The 26,364-nt window shown below is 37.9% G+C and overlaps 1 protein-coding gene across 1 annotated transcript in view; it reads left to right on the forward strand.

Annotated features, from left to right (window-relative positions):
- LOC134532240 (voltage-dependent T-type calcium channel subunit alpha-1G) overlaps positions 1 to 26,364 on the forward strand; it is a 248,321-nt gene that overhangs the window by 106,553 nt on the left and 115,404 nt on the right. Inside the window, exons 6-7 of the mRNA XM_063368661.1 lie at positions 14,275 to 14,367; positions 15,897 to 16,075. Coding sequence (XP_063224731.1) covers positions 14,275 to 14,367; positions 15,897 to 16,075 — 272 coding nt within the window. The remainder of the gene's footprint in view (positions 1 to 14,274; positions 14,368 to 15,896; positions 16,076 to 26,364) is intronic.

Genomic DNA, 26,364 nt, shown 5'->3' on the forward strand with positions numbered 1-26,364 from the left:
TGAATATTGTTAAAAAAAAAAAAAAACGCATTAACAACACATTTACTGCAAATAATTAGCATTAAATTACATTATAGCTTATAACTAAAAATGGTTTTGCTATCCAGTTAGGGGTTCGTTCTCCTTTTGACTTCAAAAATTAACATGGCAAAGTTTGCATGGACCAGCTCCCGTGGGTCTTACCTCCATGAGCTGGGCTGATATACTGTCGTCCGAGGGTGAATCAGTGAGTAGCTTCGTGTCCTCCCCCCCCCCCCCCTGACCCAAGACACGTTGAGGCAGCTAGGCGCGCTGCGAGGTAAACAAATCACGTGCTATTAGCGCTTGTACGGCTGTTGTCACCGCTCTCTCTCCACCGCCTCAACCCTCGTCCTCGACATCGTCGGTAATCGCAGCGCCACTAATCGAACTCTCGAAACGTTCCCCCCTTCCACGCTGTGCTTGGACCCCGAACTTGTCGACAGGCGGTAACGATTATCGACGATGCGTATCTGCCACACGGGTCGCCGCGACGCCAACTCGACGCCTGTCACCGGCTCCCATCTTGTGGTCCTGTTTTCCAACGAAAGCTCTAGATTCATTGATCCCCGATCAGTCCTGAGCATGACCAAAGATGGCCGCTCGTCCTTGAAACGTTCGACGTCAGAATTAGGAAAGAAAAGATACCATTTAGCGAGATTTCGTACTTTTTACGATTTTAGAGCATTTTAAATGTCGTTCACTTAAACTTTGTTCAGTTACGATCATCTAGACGGGCGAAAACAAGCCCTCTCACAAAATATTGAAACGGACAATTTTAGCGAAAATTATAATATTTTACAATAATGTTACCTATTGTTTATATAACTTATTTAAACTAACAAATGATATTTTTTTAAAAATTACTTTTACCTACAAGAACAGAAACTTTCCCGGCCGAAAAAAAAATAATTATTGCAATCTGTAAATGTTTTTTATTATTATTTACAAGTGGTGCCCATGATTTGCTCATCTTGTAGCCATTTTAACTGTTGATTTTTTCAGGGTGTTTTGATTTTTGAATACACTTTCTTACTGTCCTTTTCCGGAAATGTTGTATGTTCGCTATTGTTTTGGATCTATCTAAGTCCATACTGTGTTTGGCGATAGAATAATGTTCTGTTTTTTTTTAATGGTTCTTGTAAAGGGCAGGATTGATTCAAGATGATTTTCTGGATATACGCCGTTACTGATTACACTGTATTTCATAAGAAACTTCAATACTATACAATAAATAAAAAAACACAGAAAAACAATCCAACTTCAGGCTATTTCAAAAAAATTGAAAACATAGAAAAGAATATTCCGTGTGAAGGGATTCAGATTATACATAGTGTAAACAGTCTGAAGAGAGAGTAAGTTATTACTGTATATACACGCGCTCTCTAAACTGGCATTCCTCTGGATGTTGATGCAGTATGTAACTATCTATATATATATATATAAATAGATATATATATATATTCTTTAACAACACAAAAACACATAAAATGAACAACCAACATGCACCATGTGTATTAATACATTATTATCACAAATAACACTACAATTATTAAAATAATATTATATATTCTGGTTATTCAGATAAACAATACTTTCCACATTAATATAACAAAGAAAATATTTATTCCCTAGCAAAGAAATTAGATGGTGCTCTGTATTTCAAAGGTTCAAAAGCTGTTTAAAATAGTTGTTCTTTAATTCATTAAAATAATGCTGGGCTCTTGTTATTAGTTCTTAATTCTCTGATTTCCCACAAAAAAAATTATAAAATTTTGAAATAGATCAGTGGATTTAGATATTAACTATTACAGACTAAATTACTGATCAAAGCTCGCTGATTAATTTATCTAGATTTAATCAGTCAAAATAGTTATGTAATTTCAATTGATGAACAGTTTAACTCACCTAGAAGATACAAAATGGTTATGGCCATTTACCAAATCAACCACTGATTTTTATAAAATCTAATAAATAACAATTCTTTCGCACAGACTAAATGTCAAAAATACTTTCAGACTATTTTCGCTTTAAACTTAAAACGTATTCAACCCGAATATATGCCTGGAATATCCGTTAGGCCATAAAATGGGCCAAGTAAAATTATGTTACTCATTCCTCCGTAATGATACCACGCTTTTATTAGCTTGATCTGTATGAATGAATAATAATTGTACTATGTAATCGAATCTTTCCATTCAATATTGCCCGCTTTTCGAAGTCCCAATGTGTTGTAATTTTTCATACATATAAAGAACCTCTGACAATACTATATTTTAATAACTCAAGATATTATTGTTAAGGGGTACTGGAGAGGGGATCAGAGGTGCAAAAATCTCTATTTCGAGCTACAGGTAATAACCATGTTTTTTTTTTGTATCCATGAGGTGTGGGCATGGTGGGAAGTTGCCCCGTTGTCAACTTTTCTGTAGGGGTGGGGTGGAGTAGGGGAGTTAGAGACCCACAATTTTGAAAATTTTAAAAATAAATGATTTTTCGTTTTGGAGTGTTTCCGATAGAAAAGGTCGTGTCAGGGCGAAAAATCTGCCCGGGGAGCGGAAAATTCTAAAAATAAATTCTTTTAGATTTAGAGTGTTTCTGAGGTTCGGGTTATAGTGGAAAATGTACCTGGGTTTCAATTTTCTCCACCTCGGAGGGTGGAAGGGATAAAATGACCCCAAATTTCCAAAATTTTAAAAATGACTTTATCCTAAAATTAGTGATAGAAAATTTAAGACAAATTATATTAAGCACCCGCTGTGCGCAGATCCCACGGACTAGAGGGGGGGGGGGGGCGGGCTGGATTAAAGAAAACCCTCATTTAGGGGGGCTTGCCTGCACTTGCAAAAGCGAGACTGTTATTAGTGTTTTATGTTAAAACTATGTCTTATGGAAAAGGTTCTGTATATTTTAAAGCTTGTTTTTATTGTATGCATGTAGGCCAAAATATAGGCAGTGTACAGCATAAGGGAACCGCATCCAGAAATGACGTGTCGTTTAATCCCACGTGCAAAATTCGCGTCGTCGTCCCCTTCTGTGTAAATTTCTGCGGGCCCCCCTTGCTAATCGTACATATTTGCACCCTTGAAGCACTCAATCACTAATTTTAAGTTCAATATTGTTTATAAGTTCATATATTCATTTTCGTAATGACTATATCCCAAAATTTTCGAAATGACTTTATCCTAAATTTTTCCTTTTGACTATATCCTAAAATTTGTGATAAAAAATCTATTACTGATAGAAAATTTATGACAAATTATATCAAGCACCCCACGCTTTTAGTTATACAGAGTTGTGGTGCATTATTTGGCTGTTGGACAAAATAATTAAATTTTAATTTTAATTTTTACTTTTTAGTTCATTCAAAGATAAAAGCGGGGTCTTTTAGTTTTTTAAATATAAGTTTTTTAAGCTTTACCTCGTGGTTCACTATCACATAATTTTAAAACAATTCCAGCCAATAACAGGATTTAACATACGATTTGAACAGTGCGCCAAAAAAAAACTGAAAACCAATCCGGTCACTTAACTTATCAGGAGGATAAAAATATTTTACATAATTATCACGGCGAGCAAATTCATCATTAACTGTACAAATTACTGCAATTTTGATACCAACAATAAACAAATAGTTGTTAAAATACACAGACAATATATTGTAAAACATGACACTAAAAGAATTCGCACAGATGTACAGTTCCAAAGAGGTAAGTATTACGAGTCTGTAGTGCAGAAATGTGTTCCTTTTCTCTATGCACTTGGAATAGAATATTAAAATTAAAGTTTCAGTAAGAATCTGTACCTATTTAATAGTACATGTGGAAGGAAATTGTAAAAAATAAATAAATAAATACATCACAGGCGAACACAGTGGGATAACAACGAAGAGACAGTAGCAACAAGAACAGCAAATAAAACGAAAAAAACATTATTGGACAACACAACGACAAACAGAATAACCCAACAATGGTACCAAACCGACAAAATGGACATACAACACAGATACGAACAGCCGAACCAAGTGATGTGACAAAACAGATATTGTGGACACCACAAATACGACAGCACAATCAACCATAGTAGGCTGCCAAAGACAACATCTGCGACGTATCGGAAACTAGGATCTGTTCCCATCCTCAGGCACAATGGGTCTGATTGTAGTGTCCTGAATATCTGATTTGTCGTGCAATTTTTGTCCTAGAAAACCTACAGTGTTCGTCTGAGCTATCGTCGTTGGGGTGTCCAGAATATCTTTTTTGCCACATCGCATGGTTCGCCTGTGCGTATCTGTGTTGTCGTTGTGTTGTCCTTTTAACCTGTTTAGTATCATCGTTGCGTTTCCAATGCCAATTTTTGTTTTGTTTTATTTACCATTCATGTTGCTACTGTCTAGTCGTATCTAGCCCTCTGTATCCATCTGTACTGTAATATTTCTTGACGAGTTCATTACTCGGAATTTTTTGTGCTACCTATGTTTTCAATTTTTTTTAAAATCACATGATCATTATTTCTTTTCTTTGTTTTTGCATATTTATTTTTCTTGTCTGCTATTGAGGTTTATTATGATATTTATTTTAATCAGCAATGGCGTATGTTCAAAACTACATCTTGACTCAATAATGTTCTGCTATGGCTGATATTTGGTTCTCTTGTTTGTAATCGCTGATGTGATCCATAAATTTTGTTTTTATCCTTCTTTCTGTCTGTCCTATGTAAACTAGGTCACAGAAAAATGGTACTTTGTAAATTCCTGCAAGTTGTTCGGATGCAGTTTTATCCTTTACTGAGGGCAGACAGATTTGAAGTTTTCCGAAGGCTTTTGTATTGTGTTTATTTCATGTTTCTTTAGAAGTTTGGATGACGTATTCGGGATTCCTTGTGTAAATTGAAGAACAGCTATGTTATAGAATTTGTAACAAATTTTTGTAGTGGCTAGTTTGTTTAAAGCTTGATGTATGTCTGGCTTTTTTTAGTTTCAAAGCAGTAGTGCTGTAGTGAGAAGTGTTATTTATTCATTTAAACTTGACTCTTTTTCTTTGGCTCTAAAAACCAGAGTGGAAAGAACTGTCATTTTCTATGCAGTATGATGGTGAAAGTGGCATTTAGGTGCCAATGTGTAGATTGACGAACAAAACTGTGAACCAGTTTTCCATCAGTTTTTTTTTAGACTATCTGGTAATTACATTATTTGCTATTTCCATAGTATATTTGTGCATATGATGTATGCTGTTGAGGTGCTCCAAGGAGTCAGTCAGGATGTCCTCGCAATAGGTAGATATATTTATGTGTCGTTCATATATATGTAATCAGCATTTAGGTTTTAAAGTGCTGGATTAAAACGCTGTATCTTCAGAGCGGGTCATGAATGTGTTCGCTAGTAGTCGAGGAAGTTTAGAACCTATGGAGTAGCCTTCTTTCTGGATTAAAATTGTAGTGCAAGAACACAATGTTTGATAATATCTATGGTTTCCTGGCTGTTGGGGCTCCAACCAATTTGTTCTTTAGGAGTCTGAAGCGTCTTTAAAACTGGGACTTTAATGACTATGGAAACTACGTCGAAACTGAGAGGAATGTCGTCCTTGTATACGGTTCGAATTTTTAGTGGTTCTGAAATATTTACAGAGTTTTGGTTGTGAGACTTGGGGTAAGGTATAATCTGGTGAGATGAATTCCGTCTTATATATGTCTAAGATATGTTTTGGAGAGCCTAGTTTTGGCTTATGGATTTTTGATAGTACAGGGAATGATGGATTTCCTCTTTCTTTGACAATAAGCCATTTCTTAACTTGCAGAATTTAAATTTCAGTAAATAGTTTCTTGGTATCAACTGTGTTCTGTTTGATGGGGTTGTGGTTGTTTGTTTGATATACTGTAACTGATTATTTACGCGTGATTTAAGTTTTATAGTCTGCAGTGTTGAAGATTACGGAAGCATTTCCTTTGTCAGCTTTCAGGACATATATATAAACTTATGCAGACCTAGTTCTGTAAGAGCTTGCCTTCCCCCTCTTGTGAAATTGGAGGGAGGAAGATCGGTATTTTGCAGTGTTCTGACTGTCTCAGATCAATTTTAATCTGTTGCTGCAACAGTAGGATGGTCATTGGTTGCCTTGACATATTTAGGTGAAAGGATGAAATCCATTTTCTTGGCTAGTAGGGAAGAACTATCATTCTCAAGAGCTTTGCTGGATACATCAAAAACGACCTTATTTTTTCCGACCTTTTTTTTTTACACAGTGAAGAGAACTTTTGGATTTTTCTGCCTTATGATCTGGTTCAAACAGAGGCTACCTGTTTTGTAGTGATTTTATATACTGTGCCCCACAAGTTGCTGGAGAGGGTTTTCGATAGCTGTTAGTAGAGATTACGAGTTTCATTTCCTTACGGTCAGTGCACCTGCGGGTATGATGAATACTTTCTCGTAGGAGAGCTTGGCTGGCACGTTTGTATATTTGCAGGCTGCTTGATTTTTGTGTTACTGGGAACCTGGGTGAAAATGGGTAGCACTTGGCCTCTGCCTCTCTTCAGATAAGCGATTTAACTGATAAGTCTAGTTTGTTTTTTTTCTGTCGCAGTTTGTCGAAATTTTCTCGTGATGTCGGCAGTTTCCTTCCCCTAAGAGGTTCTTTAAAGTAGCCGCTGATTCGCTTGAACGTCAAAACTACATAATTAAGTACACAGTAGAGATTCACACTGGAGTTTCAGGATTATAACAAACATGAACGAAAAAAAAATGCAAAAGAATATTAAAAAAGGTCTGAAACTCGTTTTGGTTATTTTTCAATTGAAATAAATCCAAATAAACGCGAACGTGGTTATTCTGGCTTCTGACTTGGGGTCAATGAATCTTGGGTTTCTCGTTTGCTCAACCCCTTCCTCCCGCCCCTTTTCAAGACTCTCGTGGGGTCGCCCACGAACGCGTAAACACTCGTTGTTTGCCTTGTTCCCTCCCCGCCCGAGCCATTATCTCGTGCTTCGGATCGTACCATCTGATGGTTTTCTTGCCGCGAAGGCCGTCGCAGCTGACGTCTGGCGGTTATTCTGCGTATCTTTCAGGTACACAGCTCACACGAAAAAAATAATTGGCAAATTAATTATTTCTAGGACTGAGTGTTTCTATACAAGCCACGATGTTCGATTTTTTTTCCTTCTAATACTCAGATTTTTTGTTGATAGAATGAACAATGGACGTATGGTATATAATGCAAAATATTTTACTTATTTAAATGCATAAAAATAAAATTTTAACCTAAGATTTTAAAAATAAAATATTGCAGTTTGTGAATACATATATTATTTAAAAATAGGGTACGTTTTAAGTTCAGATATATGAAAAAAATTTATATATCGTTGTATTCAGATAAAGGTTTCTGGTCTTTTTTTACATGTTGAATTTAGTAGTTCTTACCGTTTAATTTGTTTGCCCAAGTTTAAGAACTAGTTTTGGTTTACCGAAATTTTCAAATTGAAAATAGCCACATAAAAAAAGACCTGTTCAAAAATTATTTCTGCAAACAAACAATTATACGTTATATATAAAAAATATTTTGTTGAGACAAACATAGAGTGAAAGAAATTTTCACGCTTCAAGCTGTGTTCATTAAAAAAAAAAAACAATAGCGAGTGCATAGTTGACCATGCACACGACTTGTGCACACTATCTGAGCGAAATAATTTCACAATTTAATACTTATATGTTAATTTTAACCAATAAAATTTCGTGATGAAAATGACATCATTAAATAAATATTGAAGCATGATTTTCCTTTGACAACTGACCGGCACCCTGTAAACACTATATTACAATTTATTAATTTTTAGTAAATAACATTTACTGTACTTAGAGAAACACATATCAATTTTCTATTTACCTACGTTTATGAATTTATAATATCATATTAAATTTTATATTTTTTATCACCATATGATTAATAAATATAAACAGTTCACAATTCCCGCTGAAATACTGACGAAATCTGCTCTCACTGGCTGCTGTGCTATGGTATGTAACTGAAATAACATAAATTAATTCCTCTCTTTTGAACACGAACTCTCTCCCATGAACACGATCGTTATTTGATTAGTTGTATATCAGTCGGTTCGAAAAAATGACGGTAACATTTCGTGTACAGGACCTACTGGTATTGCTTTATTTCAAGTGTGAATCCAGCCTTACAATTACTAATTCAATTGGAATTTTGGCTGTCTGAGAGTAATCACCGAAACTTAAGAGCTCAGATTTTCCCGCAAGGTAGTTGGGTGAAACTATTCGTCAGTATAGCTCAGTTTAGTCTTCTCTGAGTTTTTTTATGTCTGAAACTGAAATCAATTCTATTTTTGTTAGTGGTTAGGATATTAAAGCCTAAATTACTCTTTCAGGTTAAAATAAACCTCTGTTGTTTTATGTTAGAGCGTTGTTTAGAGAAAATAATACAAAAAAATTAAGTATCCGAAAATTTAAGATGCGTAATGTTTACTATGAGATGTATGTAATAAGTTTTTTTGGTATTCAACACAAAAAAAAATTCCACAGTTATAACAAATTAATATTTTACACCAGTTTATTATATTCAACTAGGAAATTATAATCAAAATGAAATTTTTATGATAAATTTTCACTTGTGAGACTTAAAATTTGTTAGGTTCACGATATTTCACACGTCTTCATAATAGTGGTTACAAATTGTAGCTTTAAATAATGAGCTTTACATGCTTACTGGACATAAGATGGCACGCACAGTCCGATAGAAATCACAAAAAATAAGCTATTTATATTCTTCAAGCATATGTGTACACTTGAAAAATATTTGTTTACTTGGTATTTGTCCAAAATATATGCTTAGTTTTCAGCTTAAAGAACAAAAAAATATACTGTCACAATTAATATATTTGATATTAAACTCATAGGAATTTAAAAAAAAAATTAACAATTTTGAGTTCCTTGTCTTAAATAAATGAAAATGTGACGTGTTAAATCCTAAACTATTACTTTTAACACATGCGATATATATATATATATATATATATATATATATATATATATCGTATAATACACAGCGAAATTTCAACAAAAAAGTGATCGAATGCAAAAATTCTTGATTACTACTTCTTTTTTTTTTTTCACCTTACGTGGCTTGTTACTTGACAAATATATATATAATATGTCAACAACTCTTTTACCATGAGTAATCAAGATTGTTTGAATATTGTTACTTTGAAAAAAATATATAAGAATTAACCTTTTAGGTATAATTAAATAAATTAACATAATTCGATATTTTATGGGATCAATTTAATTTTTTAAAGTCGTAATTTTTTTTTTAAATTATTACTTTTAAAATGGCAAATCTTAAATCCCAGTTAAACTCGCCAGTGATATACTCATTAAGAGGACCCGGGGGAAATTTTGCATCCTGCCGATATCGATTGTTACCAGGATTATCGTCACCGAGCAAGTAACGTGGCGTAACCTGAACCCCTCCCCTCGCACCCCTCTTCGTCGAAGGCCCCGGGGGAAAACGCAATTCGCCGAGGAATCCGGGCAATAAGTCCGCGGGTCCGGCGGCACGGGGAGAGCCGTTCGACCAGTCGTTTGCTCGGTCAAATGGGCCGCAGCTTCGCGGCCCGAGGGGGCCGGGGGGGGGGGGCGGGTGGCTGGGGCTGTTACGCCTCCTCGGCCTCCGTCCGGCGGAGCCTGATAATTAATTACCCCCCACCCCTTCCTTTCCCCTGCCCCGCCCCTGATACTTCCACCTCCGGGGCGTGCAGGAATTTCATTTCAACCATCTAAGAGCTGGCGGACCTTAATTCGCGACGGCCAGCTTAAAAGCGGATCAGAGTCATATAAAAAATTACACGTTTTCACATTTATTTTTTGAATGTTAGCATCAAGATCGTTCTAATAATTTTTTTTTTCCGTTTGTGTGAAAAATATCGCGTTTACTTGGTTAGAGTTTAATTGTGCGAACATAATCGTTCTCGGTAGGAGTTATTTCGTGAAAATTAAAACGGAAGTTGAAGAACGTAAATGTGTCACAAAAATGATGGCGTACCCGCGTGAAGCAACATAAACCCGTTAATAGTCACTACCGCAAACATTTGGGTGCATGCCAAACGTAGCCTATATTGGTGGGCCAAATGAAACTTTATGGTGAAACTACCCTGGAATATTTTTTGTAAACTAAAATAGTCATAGTAAAAATTAGTCACAAGTTTTAAAATGCCTAAGATAACTGGCATTACAATGACTATAATACATATTTACCTTCTAAATTTCCAAGAGGCTTACTAACACCTTAGCGCGCGTTAGGTAAACTCAAAGGGGAAATATTAAATTTTTTTAAACTTTTTTAATAACATAATATTATAATAATATTCAATCAGCTCAATAAGGCAAATTATTGTTTGTAGGAAATATTGACAGACTGATTTAAGTCGTTTAAGTAAAAACAAATATACACATACTTACTATTATAATATGTTTTAAAAAAATTCAGAGTAATGTTTTAGTGATTACATAGAAAAGTATAGTCTAACGTGTGCGGGAACTTTATATTATTAACTGTTTAGTGAATTTTTACCATATGGGCAGTATTTGAAAAAAATTCACCGGAGCTCTTTCTAATAGTTTAAAATTTCCATGTGTTTCGTGCTGCTGATTATCTGCGCTTTATGGTGGCAAGCAAAGTTTACGATTCAGGCTGCGAATTCTAGCGGTGGGCGCAGAAAATATATGTGTGATTCGCAATCAGAAACTATGGTATTTTAAAACCGACTATTTCATTTATTAGTTTATTGATCACGCTTGGAATTATTAAAAAGATTTCTACATAAAATTGTATGTCCGAGTTTCGTTTTAAAAGTTTATTAGCAAACAAAAACAACGTAAGAACATTAAATTTGCTCGTTACCGAGGTTAAACTCTTATACATAACTGGCGAGTACTCGCTCACATTTTTGTTTGTAAATGCGTGGCGGTAACCAATATTCTTTAGCTTATTGCTGGTTCCTCTACTAAACATCACAAGGTAATACAAGTTTGACTCGTGTCTGCAAAATGTTTGGTTAATTTAAGATTAAATCATGATTATAATAGTAATAAGATACATGAATCTCTCTATTTTTGCTAATCCGGAGCTCTTAGCCGCAAGGTATTTTCGCTGCCGGAGGCCCCACGGACGAGGATACGGAATACGCCGTATACGTGAATCGGGAAAGGTGTTAGAGCTTCGGCTATGACCAGAGACTGAGGCTACCCATCCCAGCATAGTCACCACCTCGTCCCCTTGCCTCACTCAGCTCACCAGACAGTTGGCTGTGTCCTTAGCCCTTGGACCTTAACGCACTGCTGGCGCCTACCATGATCTACCACTATCACACTGGGACCAACCTCTTCTAGCGCTGTCTAGGCTAGTAACCGGAGCTGTGTCGGGCTAGGGAACCCTTGGAGTCTGCTCCAAGCGATCGGAGCACCACCATCAAGTACGAAACCTACCCATTGTGATCCTGGGCCGACAATCAGAATCACAGCGGGGATATACATTACCACAAGGATCATCCCGACTCCTATCAACTTGGGTGAAGTCTATGGCAAACCACTGGTGCCGTTGCCAGAGTTGACTGGAGGTCCTCGAAGTTGTCTCGTACTGTCCCCGACCACCTGTACGGATGCCCAGGGGCTTACAGCCGTCTTAGACCCGGGTGCCCTTGGCACCACCAATGGTTCTTCACAGTGAACCCGGCCGTTTGGCTTCGTCACCAGGGCTCAGTAGAACCTTCCCAAAAGGTTTCTGTTGCATCTGCTGTTGCCTGCAGACTCAGCCCTTCCACCGTTTCTGGTACGCCGCCAGACAAGATGAGGATGCCTGGTGCAAGGGTGTTCTCGGTAGGGTCCTCTTTAGGTAAGGACGCAGCTATGACAAGAGACTAAGGATACCCATCCCAGCATAGTCACCACCAACGCCCCCCATTAGCGTTGCCACGTGGAGGCAGAGGATTGACATGGAGTGCGGAGAGGCCATATATTTGCATCCTTGCACCCATTCCGTGGGCCTGTTGGGTCACGTCTCGGACAACTAGAGCCGGCAACAGCTCCGACACACCTGAGAAGAGCAATCACCTTCCCCGTAGGTGTAGGTCCACTCCGGCCAGTAATAAGATACAGAAATCTTTAAAATAACAACCAATTTAGTATTTTACAGCCAATTGGAGATATTTTGAATTTTGATTCACGATACTTTTAATTCTAGCTAGTGCAAGCATCTTAAATTATGTCGAATTTTTTTCCCGTTTAAATAAATTAAGTGTGTCAACATTGAAGTAAAATAAAATAAAAAAACGTTTATAAGTCTCTTAAGAGATTGCCATCAATTTTGGGGTGGATAAAGTGATTTTATTTAAGTTCTTAACGGATATGAAATAACATTTAAAGATAAAAAGTTTTGCAATGATTGCCACTCCACTAATGAGAATAGTTCCTAAATTATTTCTGTTCATTTTGGGGGTTGTAACACAAACATATTTACGCGTTTAAGTTACTTTACAGTTTTCGCAATAACTATTTAGATAATGGGCATGAGGACGAAAATTATAACTTTGTATTCATGACACCACGCAGTAACATGTAGTTCATGGCGCACATTGTAATTCTACTAATTCTTCCCATTGCATTCCGCGTTATGTTCAGATGTTCAACACTTCATACTTTATTTATTTTTTTCACAGAATGATTTTTATTAATATAACTTAGGTAATATATTAGTGGTTTTTCTTACATTATGTTACTGCTGTGACATTATTTCCACATTTACGAGTCTCAAAGGAGGACAGCGTATCGATAAACACAACCGGAAATTACCCAAGCGACCGTAGCATTTCAACCGTTTTCCGGCTTAGAATACACTTATATATTGTTATAAGCGATATTGAGTCAACTCGATGTCGCAATGAATCAATGAATGTAACGATAAACTTAGAATAAGTCCCCTAGAGACTATACCTGTAAACTATGCTTGGGATTTAAAGACTATGGTTATCAAGACTGTTTTAGATGTTTATTATGTATCTTAAAAGTTGTAATTCCTTTTTTCTATGAAAAATTAAATTTAAGTTTAGAGATAATGTTTTCGTATATTTTTGTTATCATCAGGTTTATTTCGGCATTCTAATACTTTTGATGTTCACGAGACAGAATAATTATATAGGTACGAGTGTGTGCTACCACAGGCTGGTGTGCCAAATGACGGCTTCGGTTCACGATAGTTTGTAAGGATTTAAGGTTTCGGAAATGGCGTGACACGAACAAAACTGTCGAGAATGAACGATAGTCAATATGTGACGTTAAATTTAGTCAAAACGATAAACTTTGAATGATTACCATGGACCCGGGAATAGAATTTTCCAAAGTTAAAAATCCCCGCGTTTCAGCCGGGAATAAAACCTGCGAGGTCAGTCTGGCCACCCAGGAGCTCCAATGCTGTGCAACTGGTCAGCAACAGGTCAGCATGTGTGCAACTGGTCAGCAACAGGTCAACAGGTGTGCAACAAGTCGGCAACAGGTCAACAAGTGTGCAACAAGTCGGCAACAGGTTTATATGCTACGAATTCGTCCACAAAACAGTGACACTGGGCAGTTCCACGCACAGAGTTGTTGATGTGTAACACCTTAGCTCTCGGTATACGGCATTTGTTAGGAGTAATTTCGCAAATGGAACGGAAATGTGTAACCACGGTGCTGTCATCTGAGACGTACCTAGGTTCACAATTCCAAAGGGAAAATTTATAGTATTAACTGTTCAATGATTTTTAACCAGATGGGCAGTATTTAAATAAAATTCCTTATCAAAAATCAGGTCAAAAGCCAGGGTATAGTATTTTTTCAAGTATTTTTTGCTGTTATAGGAGCAGTTATAATATATTACAGCCTTACCTTTCGCCATGCAAATCAAATGATTCAATAGTCAATGTAGCTGCTCCAGCAACGACTTCTGGTGGCGCGTACGGAAACTACGTGCGCTTCGCATCTATAAATGTGTATTTATCACACTCGGCATTATTTTAAAGAATTTTACGTTTAATTTCGTATTCCCGATTTTCGCATTAAAAGAGTATTTGCAACATAAGAACACACGAATTTGCTTGTTACCGAGGTTCGATGTTAAATTTTCTGACGAGTACTGAAACACACGTGCACATTTTATTTTTAACTTTAGTACGTGAACTGTGAAACTTTAATGATTGTTCCTTGTTTTTCAGGTCATCAGTCTTGAAGGGTGGACAGACATCATGTACTACGTTCAAGATGCGCATTCCTTTTGGGACTGGATATACTTCGTCCTGCTCATTGTGGTAAGTTTACATATGCGTTTTGACTCATATAAACCTACAATAAACATTTTAGTATCACTGATGCTTAAACAACCCAGTTAGTATAAAGTATTTGGCTCACGGTGATAATTTTAGTTCTTTGCCCGTACACAATCGATTAGTCAGCTTTATATTGCTCTGCAATTAATAAATATTCATTGAAATTAATGGATGTACACAGTCTTCTTAATATTGAGTAGGTATTCATTAAAATTATTGTGTTTGTAGCTAAAAATGAAATATATTTATTAAAACGATTTTCCATTGATAGTATGAAAATTAATTTAATGACTCTATTTCATACAATTAATTTTGTAAAAAAAACCTAAAAAAAGAAACATTTCAATGTTGGAATGAGACACTTATTATATTCAACAGAAACATTTTACTTAGTACTGTGTCTTTCCTTTCAGATGGATTTAATAAATCATCAACTTTTTTTACCAGCAATCAGACGTCTTTTCCAATTCTTTAAACCCCAAACGTATCTTAACCTCATACTGGTATATGCTTTTGAATTTGGAAGTGAACAACTTGTTTATAGTAAAAATTATACAGACAGTATATGTATGATGTTTAACGAAAAAAATTCTACAAACATCGCAAAACTTGTCGCTGTCATATAATGGTTTCATTGATTTTATTGGGTACCAACTAAATTAAAAAAATTCTTGTGACTTGTGGTTAATTCGGCCTTCCACCCCTTTATTAAATAAATCAAATGATTTTAAGACAGCGACATGTTTTGTTGTGGTAGTAAGGTTCATTGCAACAATATCCAAACGTTTAGAGTTCCATACTAAATACTGTCTATATCACATGCTATCATATATTTATATTGCTCAGCTCCAACTTCAAAGGCGAATTCCAACTTTGGGTAGCACTGACTCTTTTGATGTGTAACATCTTGGCTCTCGGTATACGGTATTTGGTATAAATAATTTCGTGAATGGAAAAGTAGTCGCATGGAACGGAAATGTGTAATCAGGCGCTGACATGTGTGGCGGATGGCGCAAACCAAAGTTCATAGAGACAAAGGGAAACGTTAAAGTATTAACTGTTCATTGAATTTTAAACAAGACTGGCAGTTTTTTTTTTTAATAAAATTCCTGAAACTCGGGCATTAATATTTGTTCAAGTCTTTTTCGCTTTTATCGGAGCCGTTTCATTATGTAGCTATAAACTCGCTCACAGCAAATAGATTAATCATAGTCGATATGGCTGCTACGGCAACGAATTCTAGTGGTGGTTGTGGACACTACGTGTGTTTCGCGGCAAGAAAAGTACTTAGTTGAAAATAAAATTTTCGTGTTTTTTATTACACTTTGAATTAATTTAAAGAATCGTACGTTATATTTCGTGTCCGAGTTTCTTATTGTAAGTTCAATTGCAGCGCGGGAACACACGCATTTGCTCGTTACCGAGGCTGGATGTTCACACATCTCCGGCGAGCGCTTGGAAGGTTCGTCCCTCGCACGCCGGACTGTGCGCGCGCGCGTGTGTCTGCGCAGATCGGCTCGTTCTTCATGATCAACCTGTGCCTGGTCGTGATCGCCACGCAGTTCTCGGAGACGAAGAAGCGCGAGATGGAGCGCATGCGCCTGGAGAGGGAGCGTTTCCGGTCGACCAGCACGCTCGCCTCGTCCACCAACAACTCCGAGCCCACGTCCTGCTACGCCGAGATCGTCAAGTACGGCGCCGGCCAAACACTCTTCCCCCCCCCCCCCGGGGGGTGTAGGGGTCCTCCCCTGAAGCCCCTCGCTGAGGGGACACTCTTGCGCTTGCAAAAGCCTGGCTGTAAATCGGGTTTGATATCAAAACTATGCTTCATGGGAAACAACCTGCGTGTACTTGAACGTTTTCTGCTTGCTGCATGCATATAGGAAGAAAAAAAAACGGGAAGTACACAACATTGAAGCACCCTATCCAGCGATTACTTGTATCGGTTAACCCCACGTTAAGCCTTCGGGCCACGTGTTATTACCCCCCCCCCCTTCCCCCCTTTTAGCAGGCGAATCCAACAGATTTGCTCCCCTGACGACGGCCATCCTGAGAACCGCCACTAAAGCATTTTTGATGCAGAAAAAAATATATATAAGTGATTAATCACTTTAACGTAAACTATCTTCCTTAAATGCCAGTTAATAATTTAGTTTTCTTGTCAAATAAGATTGAATTGAAATTTTTTCCTGCCAATTAATTCCCGTAGCTCTCTTGGACGAATCTTCTCATTGTATATTTATTAAACGTTATTTTCAATATAAAAACGTTCACGCAAGTAATCAAAAATATAAACTCTTGCGTGACTCGTTTTTACCGCAATTAAAAATTTGTTTTGTATTGAATTTGCTATGAGAAAATTCCAGACGAACCAAAAAAAAAAATTGAAAAAGCTATAGTTAATGAACAGGCAAGAAAAAATCTGAAATATTAGTAATCACAATACAGTGAAATACCAACATGGCATGAGCAACCGAGCGTTAAGTAATCTATGACGTACTAATGTGACTGCTACGCCTGATGTTAATCGGATAACTGCATTAGTTAATAGGATATGTATTCGATTAATGAATAAGTTACCCTTGCTAAAATACTGTCTTGCTGATCTCCAAATATACCAACGTGAATTTCAAGAAAGTTGTGAATACTTAAGAAAGAGGTGTGGTTGATTACTAGAGAAATGTACGCGCTTTCAGGCGTGTCATGCATGCTTGCAAGAAGAAGGGTGGCGTACTTACACGCTTGGGTATTTGCTTGTAGATTAAGTGTCAATCCTTGAAGAGAAAGTGTGCGTGCTTGTTGGAAAAGGGTGGAATAAATGTGAAATGAGAAAGACTGGTAAATCTGGAAAGGCAGGTACCGCGATATCCCAAATTATAACAGACATACGTGAACATTTTTTATAATACGTAACTCATACAAACAATAAGAATTAGCATATGAAACAGGTTGAGCAAATCACTGCTGTACTTGGGTGTTGCCTTGTTAACTATACTAGTTTTAATACTATTTTCGGACAAACGCCGTAGCAGTTTTTCAATGTTCGTCACAGAAAAAAATTCCAAGAATGATAAATAAGAAATAAAAATGAAAACATAAACCCACAGAGAACAAGCCCAAAACATCTTATAACTAACAGATGGACCCAACGATGAAACTTAACAGGTATTATAAACAACACAACGACAACAGCATATACGAATACTTTCTTACTTAAAATATGAGACAGTAAATTTAATTCCGTGGAAGGAATTTAATCATGAAAAAATAACAATACAGACGAATACAGTGGGCTAGACACGAAACAGTTTCAAAAAGAACAGTAAATGGTGATAAACAACAAACCTGGAAAATGCAGCAAACATACGAACACAACACTGAAAATAAATAGGTATTATGAAGAACACAACGACAGTATCGAAGAACACAGTAGGTTTCCTATAACGAAACAGTTTTTTGTGGGTTTATGTTTTTATTTATTTTCTTATTTTTCGTTCTTGAATTTTTTCCATGAAAAAGTGTATGCAAAGGTGTAAGTCATAAATATTTTATTAAATAAAGATTCACCACTGCATGAAAAATTGAAAGCACTCTATTTTTTTCGACTGTCTTAATAGCAATCCAACGACGACTCTTTCCGCTCTTACTAATAATCTTCATTACTATAAAGTGTTGGATAATAGATTTACCTATCCGTCATTGACATTCTCTCGTTCCCACCTCAAGAAAATTAATAAGACTTTAGGCCTGTCATCAACACCGCTTAATTCTTCACTCGGACCCGTCCTAGTCTTACTTAAGACCCTTCTTTCAAAACTGACGTTCAGCACGCAGTCTCCACTCGCTCCACGCCAACACTTCAGTGCTCACAGTAGGCTAACAGCATGCTTGCATAAGGGTCAGTCCACTCTCTGCTGCTCCACTGGGCAGAAGTCACATTGCGGCACATTTGAAATGGAAGTCAGCTTTCATCGTAGAGACCCTGTGCCTATGATTTTGTTGTATCATGTTTACATCCGGCTGCCCTTCAACCATATTGTTTTTAATTTTCTTTGTGAATGATTGGCAGAGTCACTGTTATTTCACAAATTCTCTTTAATTCAGGACAGAATGAACAGTTCAAATCACAATAACTTTGTTTCACCACTAGCAAAACGTTTTCACCTTGATCAACAATGAGACAGGTTCGTCCATGGCATGTCAAGAGAACTGTATCATTATCACCTAAGCAAAACAGAGGTACACGTGATTAGAGTTTACTTTTAGATTTAATAATCACACAAATATCCAGTTTTTTTTCTTCAGGAAATTGGTAAAGACCAGAAACAATTTTACAGAAGTTTATCAGCCTCCTGGAAAGATTTCTAAATCCTCTGTTTAGTGCACAGTCAAGCCAATGTAAACATTTTATTGGCTTGCAGACATACAGATGAATTTTACAATCATGGAAATAGTGCCAAGGTGAAATAGTTCAAATTTTTAGCTACAGATACTTTTTCCTGTCTCAAGTCTTATGTGCCAATCCTGTTGGTTCAGTGGCTAAAGCGTTTGTCTGGTGAATCAAGGGTCACGGGTTCAATTCCCCGCTGTGTAGGAAATTATTCGCCTACGGGAAATTTCCTTCCCGTGTTCAAAATAGGGTGTCAGATCCATAATACAGAAGGCAAAGGCGAATCACTCTACTACTTTACTTTCATGTCTCCCATTTCGGCCCAGTGACGTCGTGGCCATTTTCTCCTGGCGATACCAAGGGTGCAGTTCAGCTTCCGGACTGATAACACCATCATTATCAGTTATAAGAACCTGCACTAGAATTTAATTTATCATTACGGTTTATCTTACTGTAACAATCGGCCCCAGTTATCCTGTCACAACCTTGACGAACCTGAGCGAGCAATTAGTTGAATGCACTGAATTTCAGAGTTGGAGTATTTGTGGTAGATGCTGAAAAGACTACATTAGAACCAAATTAGCCAATTTTTGTAATTTTTCCGTACTATTTGAAGATGGGTGATATGACAGTGGCTCTATCCGCATGGTGGAGGAGGAATGTGAGTTTTAATTTTTAAAAAAATACATGCCATACTGCAACAGTTGTGTATTTCCATTAGTAGTACTCAAAAGTAATTCCTGGGAATGGTGTTGGCTGGTGAGTCCACAAGGAGGGGGAAAGAGGGGTCTAATTGCACCGGGCCACAAAATACTCAACTGTAAAGGGGGCCACATCTAAAGCGAAATGAAAAAGGGAATACTAACTATTGAGTAACTGAAACTAACATTATTGGGTTATTCTATGATTTAATTTTAAGAGTTAAGAAACGAAAATTTGAATAAATCGTTTAGTTTTAAAAATTTTTTTTTTCAACACTAAAGTTAGTGATATTATTTTTCTAAGTGTATTCTTCTTTTTTAATTGTCCTGAACTGTAACCATAATCATTCCAATACACTTTTCCAAACTAACTACATACAGGTCGGGTGATATAGTCCTATCGAGAGAGGTAGAAACCAGCCTTTAAGTTTCTCTTCTTTAGTTTCAGGTGAATAATGTGCAAATGGAAAAAAAGATGGCTTGTTTATTAATTTTTCATATGAACATTTTATTAATTATATCATTTCATCCCAATTTTATCTGATAATAATTACGGTTTTACAAAATGGCGATCGTAACGATAATTGCAACGATGATGTCACAATTTAAATCGGTTGTCTCCCGCAGACAACAAGATGACGGACATGACCTCGGTCGCTAAGGTTGGTTAGACGAAAGGGAATCTAAGTCACTATGGGGAATCTTCTTTTTTTCAAAGGAAAAAGTCTTTTGAGGCATTTTGAATTTCAAATTTTTGTAATTCTTACGGTTTTTCCCTCGAAAATTGATTTTTTTATTCTTCATATTTATTTTACATTTTTTGGCAGAAATTATTTTCTAAAACTGGAACTTTGGCTAATATTATGTCATTTTTTGGTCATTTCTGTCAAATTTTGAAGGTCAAGGTCATGGTAATCCAAGAAGGCTGCCATGATGACACAATCCAAGATGGCGGTCAGCACCTCGCACCTCGCTCCGTCTCTAGCCCCCCGAAATACTTTCATATACTACTTCCATGTAACTACTAAGGTCATTAAAATCAAAACGGGAATTTTTTAATGACATTTTATTAATTATTTATTAAAATAAAATGTAAAGCCTTATTTTAATTCCTAGTTTTCTTCAACACAAATACATATTATCCATCGGATAGGAAGCTTTATGATCCCTTAATGCAAAAAATAAGGTGGTTGCCCCTGTAGCTAATTGCGCATGTACTGTTCAACCGCAGCGTTGAATTCAAATCTTTCCCTTCCTAATGCATACTTCAGTGGACCTTCCACAAGCTTCTTCATTGACGCTGGTCGCCGGGCGCCGTTAATAGTTTTGATTTATCAATTTATCACTTATAATTTATCACAATTTACTTTAGAGCAGCATCAACGAGCTGTGCTTGGTGTGTCTTTAAAATTCCACTCGATTTCACACCTTCGTTGGCAATAAAACGCTCGCAACTGACGCTGGTACCATCACAGCGATACTGGGATGAAGGACGTGAGTGTAAGGGCCAATCCCCACTCCGTTCTCCCGCCAATAATTCTCCACTTCTCACTACTTGGGTCGAATGAACCAAATTCCTGTTTACACTATATGTCCATAAAATAATGTCCCAGTTATAAAATTTAATGGTATCAACTGTAAGAGTTGTAGAGTGTTTGTCCAATGTCACAATTAAAGAGTAACTCAAAACAGTTTTAGATAAACGCGTGCGCGAATATTACTGCTCTGCAGCGCGAAAAAAAAAAGAAGCTCTTTCACCAATTATCAAAGGGAGAGCCTGTAAACTATAATTGGCAACATGATGGAGCCCCCTTCCCATTGGAATGTCTCAGTATGGGATTGATCGAACTTCGATGTTCCTGACCGTTGGATTGGTCGTAATGGTCGAGACTACAGAGCTCTTTCTTTTTTTATTATTCGCTGGCCTCCACGTTCACCTGGCATTAACTTAATGCGAGTTTTTTTTCCTTTGGGGCTTTATATATATAAAAAATTGGTGTCTACATTTCGCCGCTAAATAATGATTTGCCAGAGTCGAGACACAGAATTTGCTTCGATTACTCCGGGAGTATTGCATGCGAGTAGTATGTAAATGGGCATACTAGATCTGGCTTCTGGCTGAGGTGCCGAGGTGCCGGTCCACCATCTTGGATTTGTGACGTCACGGCGGCAAAAATTCCTCAAAATTCCTCAAAAATGACTCAAAATGACTCAAAATTTCCCGTTTTAAGAAAAAATTTCCCGTTTTCGAGGGAAAAATTCCCGTTTCGAGGGAAAATTTCCCGTTTTATTCCTCAAAAATCCCTACGGCTAGAAATGTCCTGATAGAGGCTTAAGCATCCTTAACTCAAGCCTCAGTTAAGCCTCTATCAAGATGTGACCTTGACCTTTGGCCTTGACCTTGACCTCGACGGCCATTTTGGATCCGCCATTTTGGATGACGTCATTTCGTTTTCTAGAAAATTCCGGTGATGTGTTTTCCGCCATTTTGAATTATGACGTCACCGTTGCATTTTCCGTTACGGCCGCCATCTTTAACTTTTTTATTTATTATCCGATTTTAATGAAAAAATTTAAAAATTATAAAAAAAATTAAATATTAAAATTTTAATAAAATACTTATAAAAAATATACTTTTACGACACGGAGGTCAGAGTCCTCGGTTCAAACCCGACGAGTGCAAAAAAATAAAAATGGCGACCGATCCTTCCCCCGCGGTGGCTGCAGGCATACTGACTCCCGCCACTTTTTTTTTCAAAGCATATATATATCGTCAGGTAGTATGACGTCATGTCCGCCATCTTGTCTTCGATGCTGGAAGCCATCATCATTGTATCGTCGGCGAGAGTGCGCTGACGCCATGTTAGTTTAGTTCTTATCCGCTAGAGTACAGTAATCATTTATTATTGCTGTGACACCCGACATATTGTCATTTGGCCGCCATCTTGAAAATCCGTAATTATTTAGCTAGAAATTCGGGAAAAGTTCCAATATTCATTAAATAAATCACTCATTAATTTACATATTGATTCGATCGATTCCCGTCCACGGATCGATACCCGAACGATGCAATAATGTTTAATTTGATGTAAAAAAATAATAATTTCATTATTCCATGTTCAACATTCTTAAAGAGACATTAAAACCTTTACTGTCATCATCATCCTATAAGCCACCAACACCAACATATTGGTAATTCATAATTTTAATGCTAGAGATTCGGGAAAAAGTTCAGATATCATTAAATAAATTTCCAATCAATGTACTGATTAATTAGATCGACTTAGGTCCTTGGTACGATTCTGGACGATGAAAAAAAATATATCAATTTAACATAATAGTAACAGGTTCGAGGAATTAAACACCAAAAGTTCTTTCACAAACATAATATTTATTACATAATTTCTATTCTACTACAGGATCACTTACGAAAGCCAGCAAATTTACAATCATTTAGTTCCGCAGCGGTGTGAAATGACTAATTCTAAGCTCCAATCGGTTTATACTAGACAGAGTCCAGCCAGAACCTTTACAGACATAGTTCTCCTCTTCTTGACAGAGTTTCTGGATACCGTTTTTAACAGTTTGCTTCACATCGTCAGAACTGTAAATTACTGCAGCCGATGTCTTGAATGCACACTTCTTCACTTTGTCATCTAACGGATACGGCTTTCCATATAGACAGTCCAACCACAAGTTATATTTCAAAGGTCCGTTTGTCGCTACGTCATCAGTAAGCTGATTTATTATGTTCTGTCTAATATCATCAAGAAAAGTACAAATGTCCTTCAACTCACCGAACGTATTTAGATAATAATAGTCTTTCAACGTTCCACGAAATGCAGACTGCGCCAAGTAGAATCCATTATCGTTTACTTGTAATGCACCGAACACAGTCTTAGGTTTAGTTCCATGTCCAGACGTCATAGCAATCGGTTTCTGCACATCTGTTTTTTTGCTTGTACGCTCACGAGTCTCCAATCTAAAGCGAGGAGTCGAAATGTTGACAGGTAGTTCAGCAGGAGCACAGACTCCACCTTTACATTTTTTTCGCATGATGTCGCAAACTATCAATTCGAGTAAACCATTTAAGGCACTCATCACAGCGAAACTTCATTCGAGAAGGATTCTTCGTGCATTTGCTCCGCTCATGTCTTCGTGCATCATGGGAAAATGCGAACGACGTATCACAGTAGCTGCAAGGATACCGTGGTGATGAAGACGAGCCTTTCAGACCTGATCCAGATACAGGCGTTGCAACAGTAGTACCATTTCCAGGCATACTCTTATGCACATCGATGCATCGTTGTTGCGCCGAAACCTTTACTTTCTGCCGCACAGCAGGACCTTTGCATGCCTTCATGTGCGTTTTCATATTATCTTTTCTGGCAAACTGCTTATGACATTTCTCACAAACAAACATTTTACGATATAGGTTCTTGGCACATTCGCTCCTCTCGTGTCGTCGAGCATTGCTGCTGTTTGAGTAAATCTTGTCACAGTAACAACACCGATGTTCGTTAGTTGTTGTCGATTCGGCATCCATTGAAGCCTCCATCGAGGGCGAAACGAAGTTCGTCGAGTTTTCCTGCACAGCCAGCACTACCGGCATTAAAGTCTCTTCTGCTGGTGGTATCGCGTCTGATGAAGTCTCCTCCAGTGTTGTCGCCGTGGTTGTCAACGGAATCTGCTCCTTCTCCGTCGTAGCTGTCGTCATGGTTCCCGTAGTCGATGGTACATCCTCCATCGAGTTCGACGTTAAAGTCGGTAAAGATGCCATCGAAGTCTCAAGAACAGGCAATTACACGACTTATGCACCAGAAGAAACAAACTAGGTGATCCGTACACCGTCGACGGCAGTAACAAACAGAGCGTCCTGCTGTCTAGGACTCGCTTATATACATGCACCGGATGGAATAATACGCTAGTCAAATCAAGAACAATTTATTATAATACTAGAGTCAAAACAACATTAAACAAATAGAAGCACCATCAACAAAAAAAGGCAGCACATTTGGAAGCACCGACAACGAAAAAGGCAGCACCATCATCGAAAAGGCCGCACATTTGTCATTGGCTCCAATATTCATTGGCTCCAATATTCATTGGTTCCATCAGTCTATTGATTCTATCAGGCTAGTGACTCCAACAGTCATTGACACCAACAGCCTTTTTCTTCATCAGCTCCAATGATATTTGGCTAGAATGCTACGAGTCTAAGAGACTATGAGGCTACAATTCTACGAGTGTACAAGACTCCTCCAACTACCTTCAAGTGTATAAAGCTCCAAATGCTCCAACAGCTCCAACACGCAATGTACGCAATGTACGCGCAATACATGCAATTTACACACAGGAAACGGAACGTTCACACAGTACACACAGGAAACGGAACGTACACACAGTACACACAGGAAACGGAACGTACACACAGTACACACAGGAAACGGAACGTACACACAGTACACACAGGAAACGGAACGTACACACAGTACACACAGGAAACGGAACGTACACACAGTACACACAGGAAACGGAACGTACACACAGTACACACAGGAAACGGAACGTACACACAGTACACACAGGAAACGGAACGGACACACAGTACACACAGGAAACGGAACGTACACACAGTACACACAGGAAACGGAACGTACACACAGTACACACAGGAAACGGAACGTACACACAGGAAACGGAACGTACACACAGTACACACAGGAAACGGAACGTACACACAATGACTACACTTCGTTCGCGCAGTATAAGCATTTAATGAGAACGAAGCACGTTTGGACGGAAATTCTATAAAACGAAAGCTCATTTAACGAAAAGGAGGCGCATTCTCTCGTTCATTCAACTTGGTAGGATGCAATCGTCAATGATAAGTTAGGATATAATCTCTCCAACAGTCTATGAATCCAACAGTTTATTTTTCCATTAGCCATTGACTCCAACAGTCATTGACTCCAACAGTCATTGGCTCCAACAGTCATTGCCTCCAACAGCTCCAAATGGCTCCAAATGCTCCAAACGACCTCCAAATGCTTGACAGCTCCAAATGACTCCAAATGCTCCAAACGGCCTCCAAATGGCTCCAACAGCCTCCAAATGCTTAACACATCTCCAAATGGCTCCAAATGCTGCAAACGGTCTCCAAATGCTTGACAGCTCCAAATGTCTCCAGCAGCTCCAAACGGCCTCCAAATGGCTCCAACAGCCTCCAAATGCTTAACACATCTCCAAATGGCTCCAAATGCTCCAAACGGTCTCCAAATGCTTGACAGCTCCAAATGTCTCCAGCAGCTCCAAATGCTCCAAATGGCTCCAACAGCTCCAACAGCTCCAAATGGCTCCAACAGCTCAAAATGCTCCAAACGGTCTCCAAATGTCTCCAACAGCCTCCAAATGCTTAACTCAGCTCCAAATGGCTCCAAATGTTCCAAACGGCCTTCAAATGCTTGACAGCTCCAAATGCTCCAAATGGCTCCAACAGCTCCAAAAGGCTCCAAATGCTTCAAAAGACTCCAAATGCTCCAACAGCTCCAAATGGCTCCAAATGGCTCCATCAGCTCCAACAGCTCCAAAAAAAAGGCTCCAAATGCTCCAACAGCCTCCAAATGCTTAACACAGCGCCAGATGCTTCAAAAGGCTCCAATTATCGCATCTGTCTTCGTCGGCATTTTCTCTTTTGCTCCCACTGCTCCAACAGCATTATGTTATATGATTCCATGGATACTTTGTTACGTAGCTACAGGTCTACGAGGTTCCAATGCATCATGTTTACGAAGCTTCCAGGACACGAGGCTACATGGCTACGAGACTACATGACTCTAACTGATTACAATAGCACCACTCAGTGGTGAGAGTTAGGTTATCTAATGC

This window comes from Bacillus rossius, chromosome 5 (assembly GCF_032445375.1).
Source record: "Bacillus rossius redtenbacheri isolate Brsri chromosome 5, Brsri_v3, whole genome shotgun sequence".
Classification (NCBI taxonomy): Eukaryota; Metazoa; Arthropoda; class Insecta; order Phasmatodea; family Bacillidae; genus Bacillus; species Bacillus rossius.